The following is a 13,782-nucleotide window of genomic DNA, read 5'->3' on the forward strand; positions in this document are numbered from 1 at the left end:
AATGTTTCATCTTCTCTCTCCACAAAGTAAAAAGGCTTATTTTAAGCTGGAAGCCACGCAAGTCTAACATCAGGCATCACTAAATCTACATTCATCCATCACCTCCAATACAGCATATAGTTAAATTAACCAAATAAAGTTTTTCACATTAATGTATCTTTCATAGAACGCATGTGCCAGTAAGATCAACTAATGCTTTAAAACACTTTTAAAAAAATTGTTCAGTAATTTATTTACCCTTAACATTGTTTTTACATATTCAGCAAAAACTGCCCAATAGAGTCTGTTCCCACTGAACGTACGTCGCATAAAAAAGGCACCTGACCTTCGTAGCAGCTCACCAACTATTTTCATTCCAAGGAAATCTGGGGGGAAAACAAACAAACAAACAAACCTCATTGATTGACTGTGCCACCTAATATTAATCAGTTTCCCTAAAGCTCTGACCTCAGATATTGCCATAAACAACTAATCCTTTGGGGATTCATTGTAAATATCTTCTATTAGCTTTCAAGCACCGTACACACACAAATCTACAAATGGTGGGTCAAGTTTATGAATTCTGCATTTGTATGTGCAAAAGGCACTTACCGTCAATGATCTCTTCTGACATTTAGATGATCAGACTTGAAAATCTGGTCATTGTTATACTGACTCAAAGTCCATAGTAGTTTCAGGCTTGGTCTATGCTACCAACTTATCTCCGTATAACAACATCGCTCAGAGGTGTGGATTTTCCACACTCCTGAGCAACACAGTTATACTGACTGAACTCCCACACAGCACTATGTTGACAGGAAGGCTCCTCCTGTTGACATAGCTACCGCCTTTGGGGAGGTGGCGTACTTATGCCAATAGGAAGAGCTTCTCCCTTCGGTTTAGATAGTGTCTTCATTAAGCACTGCAGTGCTGTAAATGTAGACAAGCCCTCAATAATCCTGAGAGGGAGCAACACGTCCATTTAAATATATTCTAATAGATCCACAGCTGATGTAAGTTGGCCTAGCCCTATTCAAGTCAATGAAACCAGGCCCATTTACAATAGTTGATATCTGGCTCATCAACTCTATGAGGAAGGGAAAATAGGAACTGGAAAGTACAGCTGTTATGTGTTTCCTAGTCTTGAGGAATCAGAATTACCCCTTTCTGAGTTTTGGCAAGTTATTTACAACATTTGCATTATAACAATGAATTGTTTGGGGAGCCACATAATGCAGGAGAGTTTGAAAAAAAGTTTGATCTGTTAGATTCTTGGATCTTCCTCTGACACTACATGTGGGAATCTTTTAAGGTTGCACAGTGAATATTAGAGTCAGTAAATACAAAAGTTACAGTTCTAACAGCAACATGAACTTGGTTGCTGTGAATATCTTGTATAACTTTATAGTACAGTACAGAGTAAACTATGATAAAACACATATTAAGCTACACATCCCACTAGAAAGAGAGGAATAGAACATATACACATGCAATACAGTCAGCTCAATGTTTCAACCGTAATATCTGGTGATTAATCGTAACATTAAAAATACATTTGGGATTTAATGTCTTAGGTTTAATAAAGAACAAAATCTGTAATCACTATTAGTGCTTACCACACCTTAAAACTTTAGAGTGTTGTAAGGCACAGTAAGTTCTTAAAATAGCTGAGGATCTAGTGTATATTGCGGTGCCATAAGTGATTTAGGGTGAATTCATGTTGGTCTAACTCTGCTTCCATTAACTTCAATAGGAGGAAGGTTAAGCTAATACAGAGTACTTTTGATAACTTTAAGATAGTACCACTACTATCATACAATGATAGATGTATACCTAATATATAAAGTAATTGCCACATCTACAGCACCTTGCATGTGAAGAGCACAAAGTTAAGTTCCTAAAGACTGACTGGTACCTACTGACATACTGAAAAGTGCATAATAAGGTCTCAGCTAAAGCTTGTTGAAAGTTCTCTCATAGAATATTTTTTTCTGCTCGAAAATGCTAATTTGTCAAAAGCAAAAATGTTCTGATTTCTGTTAAGACTTGTCAAAATCAGCACATTCTCACAAGTCTTAACAGAAATCAGAACAGGTTTCCAATTAAATCTTACGTGGTTCCCTGCCAGCTTACCTGTCCGTCCCCCACCGCCCCCTCAACTCCCAAGCAGCCTGCCTGGTGGGCTACCAGGGAGCCCAAGCTCCCAGTTCTCCACAATTTGCTTGTTGCAGAGCCATGGCTTCCACGCTCCTGCCTCCTCCTCCCCAGCTTGCCTGCTTCTCAGGGCTTTCCAGACTCCCAGCAATTACTTGGGCATCTCATGGCCTAAGCTCCCTGGCTCCTCTGCAGTTTGCATGGCGGGCTGCTGTGGAGCCAGGGCTCCCAGGCAGCTTGGCATTTCATTTATACAAAAATTGTTAAGATTTTGGATTTTCATCACAATTAGAGATTAATTTTTTTTCTAAAATCTAATTTTTCTCAGGAGCAGTCTGCACCTTGCACAAGGTACAAGGTACTTCACAAGATCAGATGCTTATAGGGGCACTTTAAAAAAGCCACACACAGCAAATCGATATATGAAAATGTTCTACTGCACATATGCAGCTGCCAGTATTCAATCATATCTAATCCTCCTCCTCCAAACCAATTTTCCGCCCAACTTGGTCAAGTAGGTACTCTTCAGTAAGTAATATTCACATACCAAGTTTCAAAATCCAGCCATTTCAATTATCTGCATTTATGGGAAAAAACATGGCAACTTTTTAAAGTGACAAATATTTTCCCCCACCATTACAGAGAAGCACAGTTAGTGGGGTTTTGTTCAAATGTGCTATAAAAAAATAAAAGTCACCATTTGGGCAGATATGTCTGCCCAAATGATGCTTTTCAGAATGTTTTAACCATATGAAAATGGGGCATTATTACAGAAACTATTTCAGCTTTAATGGTGGCAGCTAGTACCAGGTACCTGCTATAATAATATCTCTGCATCTTGAAAATGGATTGTTAAAAGAAATACTTGCCAATTCCTGCAGCAATGACAGGCAGAGCCAAGTCATATGTGTATAACAAATAAGATAGCATCAGAAAATCTATATAGCTTCGGTGACTGGGCAGCAGGACAACTGGATGCTCCTGAATGGCCTGTTGTAACTAAGAACAAACACAAACAATATTTATGGAAATCTCTTTCATGGAAGCCATCACGGCAAATTCCAACAAGATCTCAGACTAGAATGGTTTTTGTTTTTAAGTTTACATTATAGTGAATTTCATTGAGGGTGACCCTGGTGTTTATCAGTAGTCTGTTATTCTTTCAGTTTTTGCTGACAGACAACTTGGAGCTACAGTAACACTAGCACTGGACCCCATATCAATGTAGAGTTTCTCAAAGGAGAACTCCCCTTTAATCATAAATCTAGCAGGACCCTTGGACAGTGGGAGATGAGCCATGGAGGACTGCTGACAGTTCACATGCATTCTGATTGCCTTAATGAGTCACTACATTTCAGTATTTTATTTTTGGGGCATTCTTACAACATATGGAGAAACATGACCTTTACTTTCTATTCCTTCCAACACCTCTCTGAAGTGCTTTAATATATTTTAGATATTTACTCAGATACAATTGATATAGATTATAGTGAAATTCTTTGAAACATATACTGATGAGCTAGCTTCTTATTCTCTCAGGCATACCATATACCTATTACCATGGTGTAACTCCAACCAGGCTCCCATGTTTCTATTATTCACAAATCCCATTCTTCGTGCTTATGACCATATCCCACTTCATCATGGGTCCAAACTTTACTTCCAGAACCTTTCTTTATTAGTGCCTCCTACTAAAAGTAAATTAAACAAAAAATGGGCGTATGCCTTTTAGAAACAAAACTTCTTTCATAAAGTTTCCCCATCCCCCAAACACCCTAGAGAAGTTACTCTTATGCTATTTTATTTTAATTTAAATAGGAATTCAAGCCCTGTTCAGTAAGACTCTATACTGACCAGATAACTAATAAAATGGTATCATCACAAGAGAGTGAAAACTGAACAACTGAGAGGAGGAAAATATTTAGACAGATGGTGTCTTTGTTTTGTTAACTATTTAACCTCAAAGACTAATTAATATTCTGGAGAAAGAAAATCTTCAATAAAGATTCCTCCCACCATTTCAATAAATGCATGCAAAAGCTCACACACAGCTTCTGAGCCTGCCAACAAGTCCTTGGTGGGGGGCATGAGAGAAGGTAAAGAAAAATCAAACTTAAAATTCTTGATATTTCCCAGGGAAACAACAAGAAAAAACCCAGTTAGGCCACCATCAAGGGTACAAGCACAATTAAAAAAAATTCTTTGTAGGCCATCTTTAGGAGTTGTTGTTTTCTCCGTTTCAAAATTTATCCGAGTCACAAGCCTATCTAACAGCTCTGCACAATGGGATAAAATGCATTATTTAAATCTGTGATACTTGTGTACTGAAATTACTAGTTTAGAGAGTCTCCTCTGAATTCTTTATTCAGATCTAGGTTTCTCCCTTTTTAACTGTTGAAAAGGATAATCCTAGGCCTTGCTACTTTTATGTTTTACATCTTTTGGAACCTTAAATTTGGGTGCAGATTGAGAGTCTATGCCTGAGTGAGTAGTATAACCACCAGTTATGTCAACCTTTATACCAATACTTACTTTCTGAATTCCTTCTTCATTCACACAAACCCTCTGGAAAAGGCGTTTAAATATTTTGCTCAAACTAAAAGCAAAAAATCGAATAGCTCCTATGTGTAAATTGTGACCCATCTCATCCAGGATTTCAATGGCTTCTTCTTGTATAATATCAGTGGACTCACCCATCTCTTTTGATAGCTAAATAAAAAGCAACAATAAGATCAAAAGTCATTTCCCATAAATTAAAAAAAAAAAATTGTTCCACAAACTATAACTAAGAGGAAGGTATTAAAGTAAATGCAATGCAATACATTCTATAATGTTTCAAAAATTATTTTAGGGAAATATGGGTTCTGCTTTATTTGACAGACATAAACCTAATGTTACTGGTTCTGTTTTATTTCAAAAACAAAAAAAAGTAAAGCATTAACTTCTCTGAAACACAATAATTTAAATGAGCATCTTCTGAAACATAACTTTCATACAAAGGCTGTATTTATATTTATAATAAGCCATTAAGAGCCACTGGCATATATATGTTGTATTAGATTTGTATCTTTTTTAGGAAGCTTACATTTTAGAAGAGGATTTATTAAATTGCCTTTCTGACAAATGCATGCTTTGGTCTTCTTTCACTGATTAATAAAGTTAATTTTAAAAAGCCAGTATTCTTATTAGACACATTCGTAGAAAAATTTTAAAATGCTTTTGGAGTAAGTTTTTAGAGTTACCCGAGGTATATCAACTCCCTTACTCATAGACCTCTTTGTAATGTATCCTTTTGGCAATGGGTGGCTGAAATGCATACAAAGTACTATCACTACAAACGCTGCATATTGATATTCAGTTTTAATTGATGCAAATCTTTCATTTGAGAGATTGTTACTAAGGAATTAGAGAGTGGGAATCTCCTTATTCAATATATTAACTCAAAAAACAATTTAATCTAAAAGATACTCTTTATGATTAAACAACAACTAAATAAGGAACATGCATGTTGTAAAAGCATGGAGGATGTAGTGATCATCAGTGAATAAACCATGTCTCAGCTTACAGAGATGTACACTATTTACCTTATTAGTTATGTTTTCACTTCTATAACAGTCAAGAAATTTCTCTTCTCCCACCCTTCTCCATCCCAATCAAGTGGCCAGTTCACTGTCAAATTGATGCATTCAAACTTCCTTCTCTACATGATTTACTTCATCCTGAATAGTTTCAAGTCTAGCAAAGCCTATTTTAGCAACACAGAAGAAACCAGTGACTGCCCTCTCTAACCCTACCAAACAAAAATCAATATTTAACAGGAAGTATATTTTTATTATTTATTCAGGGCAGGCACTTTCCTCTCATTCATTCGTAAAATGCTTACCAGCACACTTCTTATCCTTCATGAATAAATAATTATTAATGTATAGAGTGCATATCTCCTACAGCAGCTAGTTACTTATTCCATAAAATTAGGAAACAAGAAACCCATATAAACCACAAAAAATCATACAAAAACTAAATCAAACAAATGCAACTCAGCTTATACCCTGAAACTTGCTAGACTAGCTCCAGCAACTTGCCAGGTGAGAAAATTCCAAAGATGTGGGACGGTTAATTCCAGTGAGTACATTTTCCCCACTCAAACAGGAGGCTGTTGTGTTATACCTACCAGCTGCAGCTGGTGTAGATTTCCAAGACAGCCCCAAGTAGAGCATCTTGCAATAGTCTGAAGAAGAAATGTTTGAGACTGGACTGTAACTGGCAAGATCATTAACTTCCAAGGATAAGTCTACACTGCAGCTGGGAGTATGCCTCCTAGCCCAGGCAAACAGACTCATGCTAGCTCTGCTCAAGCTAGCATGCTAAAGTAGCAACCTGGACGTTGCAGCAGGGGTAGCAGCTTGGGGTAGCTGTCCAAGTCCAAGCCCACCGATCCCTGGGTCTGAGGTTGAGTGGCTAGCCCAGGCCATCACATCCATATTGCCATTTTTCGTTCACTAATTCAAGCAGAACTAGTGAGAGTCTGTCTCCCTGGGCTAGGAGGATTGCTCTCAGTTGCAGTGGAGACATACCAAGTGCTTGGGGAGGGTGGCGGCGGGGGGGGGGTGTTTCTGAGCAAGGATTTCGCCACCACTTGTTTCAGCATTGCTGGCCGCTTGCCCCCCTGAAGGGATGGTATTGAAATTAGAGGAGGAGCTGGTAAGTAACTCTTACGTTTCAGCTGCTAAACACTTTCCACTATAAAAATACAGTCACAAGAATCTTTTAAAAAGAAACTAACAGCTCCATGGCTTGCAGCAGGCCTTTAAAATACAGCTAGAGAAGGTTATTTTCTTTGTCTCATGAAATTCCATTCAGGGTTAATATAAGAATATAAGAATGGCCATACTGGGGCCAGATCAATGGTTCAGCTAAGTCAGTATTCTGTCTCTAAGAGTAGTCAGTGCCAGATGCTTCAAAGTGAATGAACCAAATAGGGCAATTTTGAGTGATCCCTCCCGTCATCCAATCCCAGCTTCTGGCAGTTGGAGGTTTACGGACATGTGGAGCATGAGATGGTGTCACTGACCGTCTTGGCTAATAGCCATTGATGAACCTATCCTTCATGAATTTATCTAATTCTCTTTTGAGCCCAGTTATACTTGTGCCAGGAGATGTTGTGAAGGCCAAAAGTTCCACAAGTTGTGTGAAGTAGTACTTTTTTGTTTTAAACCTGCTGCCTATTAATTTCATCAGGTGACCACTAGTTCTTGTGTTACATTAAAGGGTAAACACTACCCTATTAACTTTCTTCATGTCATTCATGATTTTATAGACCTGTTTCATAACCTACTTTAATCATCTCTTTAAGCTGATCAATCCCAGTCCTTTAAACCTTTCTTCATATGGAAGCTATTCCATATAGCTCTAACCATTTTTGTTCCCCTTCTCAGAAAATAATACATTAGACATGGAAAAAGTAGAGAGATGAGGTAACCAGAACTGCATGCAGTATTCAAGGTGTGGGCATATCATGTATTTACAGAGCGGCACTAGATAATTTCCTGTTTTATTACCTATCCCTTTACTAATGGTTCCTAACATTCCATTAGCTTTTTTGACTGCTGCTGCTCATTGAGCAGATGTTTTCAGGGAACTAGCCGAGATGACTCCAAGAATCTCTTTTTTGCATGATAACAGCTAATTTAGACTCCATCATTTTGTATGTATAGTTGGGATTATTTTTCCAATGTATACTACTTTGCACGCTTATCAGCATTGAATTTCATCTGCCATTTTTTTTGCCCAGTTTAGTGAGATCTCTTTATGACTCTTCACAATCAACTTTGAACTTATCTACCTGGTGTAATTTTGTATCATCTACAAATTTTGCCATCTCACTGTTCACTCCCTTTTACGTATTATTTTAGGAAGATGTTAAACAGCATAGATCCCAATACAGATCTCTCCATTGTGAAAAGTGACCATTTATTCCTACCCTTTGTTTGGTTAGCAGTTATAAAGTGTTAAAAACTGCCATTTCCTCTACGTTGCCATTTGTCCCTATCACCATCCCCTCCATGGACCTAATACATGATCCAAGTGTTCTACCCCACCCAGGAGCACCAGACAGGGCAGGAATTCGTTTAACTTCTCAAGAGAGGTGGGAGGGAGGCAGCCAAGCCAGGTTTCCACTGACAGCCTCCTGGATCCAGCAGCCCACCTCAGTCTAGGATAACTGCCTTCTCTTGCTGCCAGCTAATGCAGTGAGTCCTGTAGCTCAAGCAGTAGCAGGCTGTGCTGAAATGCTGAAAGTTCAGGCTTCAAAGCCTGATGATGATGATGCATGATGGGAAGGAGTTGTTACAGTTGTTTTTACAATTTTTTTCCAATTTGTTTTTACCATTCTCCTTTAAAGCAAGCTAGGAAATTACATAAAATGTATGCTTACGCATTTCATAATGTTGTTTCCCCCCTACCCAGACCCATAAAAAAGGTTAAGCAGAGTGGATAAACAGTGCAACATACTAGCATGCCCACAAAATCAAAACTCTGTTTGGAGATCATCTACCATACCCCTGTGGGTAAATCAGTGTATTTATTTTGCCTGCTAGCAAAGTGTAGTGTTCAGTAAATCAAGAACTTGATCTTTCCAACAACAAATAACCTGTCTGACAGAGATTAGAAAAAGGATTCTCCCCTCCTCCCACACAATGTCTATCTGGATTTCACCTACTACGAATTAGAGACTCCGTGTGTGGTCTCACCTGTTTGATAACGTACTGAACTTGCTCAGATTGCAGAACACTATATTTAATGGCACTTGGCTTGCAAGCTGAAAGTCCTTTGTAAATGACAGGACTGTAACATTTCATTGCATATCGCAGGTCACTAGACTGCCGTCTCTCCTCCAAGATATCTTCAAACTCATCCCTTTTCTTTGATATGAGTTCTTTCTGCTAGGAATATGCAAACACAGAATGAGACCATATCTTAAACCAGCCAACGGTATTCTTAGATGTATCAGTTAAGCTTTATTCAGCTGTCATATAATACTTCTGCAATGTTTATTTGAATTCTTTAACAAATTCCCATGCTTTGAGTGCACATACAAATATTACATAGATTTAACTTTCCACACCAAAAACAGCTTGGCAGAACAAATGGGCTTTGAAAGCTGACAGGGACCACAGCAAAAGTGCCTTGCCTCCAGCATCTTCTTAATTAAACTAATAGGTTGTGACTTAAGCACTGCTGATTTCAACTGTTGCAATTACATGCAAGGAATGAGGTGATCTCTGGGATATCCAAGATGCAACCCATTTAAGGCTAAGGATAAAAATTAACATCTGAAATTATATCCCAAATCCAACTGGAAGACAATGCAAATCAGGAAACATAGGTGTAAAAGGAGTCCTTGAAGGAAACACCCTATACCTGGTGCAAAATGCGATGGCCAGTTTGTTAAAGTTTCTGGGTTGCTTAAAGCATAGACTCATGCAGTATATAGTACATTTATCCATCTGGCAGTGAGAAAGGCATGGATCACCATGGTAAGCTCCACACATAAAAGAAAAGGACCTGACCTCCCTCTGGCCAAACACAAATAATAGATAGGTTTTTCAGCTGTTGATATTAACTCAGTATCCTGAAGCAGCGATGGATCCAACAAGACCTCAGGGAGAAAACCTGAATGACAAAAGGCGTTCCATTTGAGAGGGCTATTTTCTATGCCAATCGCTCTGGCTAGTCCCCTTAGTCTTGCTGGGGCTGTTTGGATGAGTGCAAGATGGAGCCATCTTGTACTCATCCAAACTCAAGCAGCAGCAGCAAAACACTAAGAAAATCAATTAACTGCATCCGCTGGACTCATATGAAATGGAAACATAAAACTGACAGTCATCCGCACATTGGAGATATAAGACTTCGTGTTGCTTCAGCGTATCCCACAGAGGCCTCACAAATATGCTGAGCAAGATGCTTCATGAGATAGAAGTCTGCAGCAACCAACACAAGAGGACCCTTGAGACAGGCGCCACCTTCTGTGCTCTCTTGGCAGAAAAGAAGTCACTCATCCCTGCCAGTGACCACAGCAACACCTTGTGGTCAACACAATCAAAGGTAGCTCACAGACTTAGAAAGGAACGGGTCCAACTCACAGTGGTGGTCTGAAGAAGAGAGATATAAATGTTCCTATGTTGCATTTAGGAACTAAAATAGTGTATCTATTCATACGACAAAACTTATCATATAGCCTGCATCCAACTTTTCTGCCTGTATCAGGTATATGGGAACGTCAAACTCACCTGACAGGTGTGTGTATACTGTCAACTCTTTGTTCGGGGGGGGGAGAGCGATATTTTCTACCAACACCACGGGGCATATGCGATAGCAAAGGGCACAGTAGTCTCTTGCATGCATCACAAACTCACAGCTATGTCAGTAGGGCAGTAAAACCCCCAGCTGCTACTGAAATAGGACTTGATTCAAGTCCACTGAAATCAATGAGAATCTTTCCAAGACTTCAGTGATCATGGACGTGGCATAGTCCCCAGGACTTTGTTCAAAATTAAAACCATGTGTCAGGAGTGTGCAAATCGTAGAGAAGTCCCAACTATATTGAGATTGCTGGCAGCTACTATTTAAAAAGTAATAAAAAAATACTGTGTGAGATGTGGCAAAGTTAACCTTGCTATTAGAACTTTTACTCTTGCAACTTTAAATGCAAATAAGGAAAATGTAACTAATTTAGCACTACTGTAGTTTTTTGCATTTTCTCTTTATCATAAACGAGAAATAAAGCAAAGTTCCTTAGGCCATGGCACTATAGAGATGCACAACTGTGTTGGCACAACTCCACAAGTCTTAAACTGCACCAAATGATAGTTACACAAAAATCTGCAGCAGCAGCATTATACAGCTATTGCATAACTCAGATCTGTGCAACATTAGACTGTTGCAGATAATTATTAAACTAAAGCCTAATTAAATTGTTTTACTGTGCTTACAATGAAAGCAAATTTACAGTTGTTTACTACTATGTTATTTTGAAATCCATTTGATCATGCTTACCAAACAACTCTTGCACATAAAGGTAAAGTTCTGGGAGATTTTAAAGTTCAGGTATTCAAGTTACTTGTACACAAGAGCTTGATTTTTTTTTACTTAAATGAAACAAATAATTTTTTTCACCTGCTTATCTAATTTTTTTTTAAAAGCAACAGATTTTACGCAATCTATCCAAAACAACTTGTATTTGTGTAAAGACCGAACACGAAAAGAAGAAATTGAGAAGTGAGAATTTACAAGAAAGGGTAAACAATAGATTAAGGCTATGTCTTTACTGCGCGCCTCACAATGGAACAGCTGTGCCATTGCAGCTGCACCATTGTAAGGTGCACTGTGTAGCTGCTCTTTCCCACTGGGGGAGAGCTCTCCAAGCGACAAAGGAAAACCATCTCAAATGAGGGGCTGTAGCTTCGTTACCAGGAGCACAGGTCCTGCTGACGAATTTCTGTCCACACCAGTGCTTTTCGTCGTTAAAACTTTTGCCAGTCAGGGGGTATTTTTTTATACCCCTGAGTGAAAACAATTTTAACAACAAGAGTGCCAGTGTAGACATAGCCTGAATCTCTACCAGTTGTTAAATACAGATGTGGCCATTTAAAGTTCCTTACACTTGATTTTTTTCAGTGACATTTAAAAGGATTATAAAACTTTCAATCTTCTCCTTCCAGTCTCCAATTGATCAGTGTGCTACAAAACCTAAGTAATCTAAGAACATATGTGCTATGACTGGTATTAGTGTGTGTAGCGTGTCAGCTGTTGCCGCTGATCTCTCTGCATCAATCATCCTGGTCAAAAATAAAGCAGGAAAGAAGAATCTATAAAAGGGGCTCCAAGACCTAAAATATAAGCAGCAGGAGGGTGAGGGGGTGAGAGGATAGGGCACAGAAAAGTGCTAGTTCATATATTAAATATATGTAAAATAACAAAATATATTGGTACATAAATATAAGTTAAAGTGAAGTGTGGCAGCAACCCCCCAGTGCAGTGGAGTGGCCCTGGCCAAGAGGGGAAGTACAGGGATGAGACAATCTTCACTTGTTCTTGAACTCAGAGCCAGGAAGCAACAGCAGGTGCCTGGGCATATCAGAAGAGGGAGTCTCCATGAGCACAAAGAGCAGTCAAAGGGCTTTTTTGCTGTTATAGAAGGGCAGGAGATGGGAAAGAAGGGGCCGATCTTCAATTCCCAGGATGCTTGCATGGGAACTTTTGTGGTGGGAGTGGGGAAGGGCAGTCTTTGCTTCACACGCCAAACTCTGATAGTACCAGGGAGTCCTAGGCACAGATGATACAGAGAAATCTGCACTCGCAGCAATCATCCTTGGGGCCAGGAGAAAACTCCCATCTCTTCCATAAAGCCAGAGAGCAGCTGCTGAGTGCCTGTGAGGGTCTCCTTCCAATAGCCTGCGAGGTGAGAAGCAGCTGTAGGAGCCAAGCAGGTGCAGAGGATCAGCAGGAGGTTCTTCTCTGAATCCTGCCACAGGCCTAGATGGCAGAGGACTGATTACAGTAGGAGTCAAGTGAGAAGCAATGGAAGGCTAGGGAGGTTCCCCTTTACTCTTCTTCAAGATTAGGAGCGGTGAGGAGCTCACTTTCTCTCCTTTCCCTTCTCCCCCCCTCCCCAACAGCATTTGTTTTAGTCCAGATGGTGCTCCATGCTCATTCACAGCACTACAGCATAGTCCTCACCAGCTGTGAGTTTCAGGGCCACACACACTTCTGTAATTCACACACAAAAAAACTTAACTAACAGGGATTTAATGTCTTAGGCCTTTAGTACTGCCCTGTGCTCCTCCTATACACAGCCACCCAGTCTTGGCTCTAACTTCTTTGATCCCCTCCTTAAGGAGCTCATCAGGGCAAACTCAGAACCTTATCTCCCTCAGCATCTGCCAACCAGCTGCAATACATCCCTGACCAATAGTCCGCACACAGCAGGGTGATAGTCCATGGAAGTGTATGACTAAGATTGCTGATTTGGAGTTGTGGTGGGCACAGTGTAAGTGGTAGGTTTGTTTATGGAGGGCTATGGTACTGTTATATTCGTAGTTCCCACTGCTGTTCCCATAAGGGCCAAGTTAGGGTTGTGCTGTTGGGGTGTGTAGGAAGTGCCACATTAATGCTGCACTTCCTGGTTTTCTTATGTTTGAGTTTGAGGAACTCTTACGCTCTGTCAGGGCACGAGGAACAAAAGGCAAGTGCTGAGCGCCTACAAGCTCAACTTCATGTTAAGCATGATATGTGTGTGTACATTCCTTGTTTTTTGGGGAAATTAGGAGCAGTGAGGAGGCCACAATTAAGTAGGGGAAACTGCAGTATTAGTAACTCTTCTGAGTTTATAACAAGTCACACTATTCGGTGTTTCTCAAGGCCACAGCTTCTTGATTCATGTGATTATGTCAGAAGCTCAGCTATCATTTTTTAAAACATTAGTTTCTAGCTCTAATGTTGGCAGAGAAAGACCTTGAAAATGTCAATGCTAAAGGCTCCAACACCAGAAGATAAATGAAAAGAATCCAATTTTGATGGATAATAAGTCTCTTGTAAAGGATAAGGAACTGAAATAAGTAACCACTTTCAGATTTAGGAGCCCATAGAGAT

General features: G+C 39.5%; 1 protein-coding gene across 4 annotated transcripts in view; it reads right to left on the minus strand.

Moving 5' to 3' along the window:
* The window catches only part of GNPAT (glyceronephosphate O-acyltransferase), a 41,328-nt gene that overhangs the window by 26,687 nt on the left and 859 nt on the right, over nt 1–13,782 (minus strand). Inside the window, exons 2-6 of one of the 4 annotated variants that reach the window (XM_030556832.1) lie at nt 8,883–9,074; nt 6,305–6,361; nt 4,666–4,842; nt 3,003–3,132; nt 238–365 (exon numbers count right to left, since the gene is read on the minus strand). In XM_030556832.1, coding sequence (XP_030412692.1) covers nt 238–365; nt 3,003–3,132; nt 4,666–4,842; nt 6,305–6,361; nt 8,883–9,074 — 684 coding nt within the window. Of the gene's footprint in view, nt 1–237; nt 366–3,002; nt 3,133–4,665; nt 4,843–5,717; nt 5,794–6,304; nt 6,362–8,882; nt 9,075–13,782 lie in introns of those variants that run through there. The other 3 variants (XM_030556833.1, XM_030556834.1, XM_030556835.1) reach the window with 3 other exon arrangements.

The sequence above is a fragment of the Gopherus evgoodei genome, chromosome 3 (genome assembly GCF_007399415.2).
Source record: "Gopherus evgoodei ecotype Sinaloan lineage chromosome 3, rGopEvg1_v1.p, whole genome shotgun sequence".
Classification (NCBI taxonomy): Eukaryota; Metazoa; Chordata; order Testudines; family Testudinidae; genus Gopherus; species Gopherus evgoodei.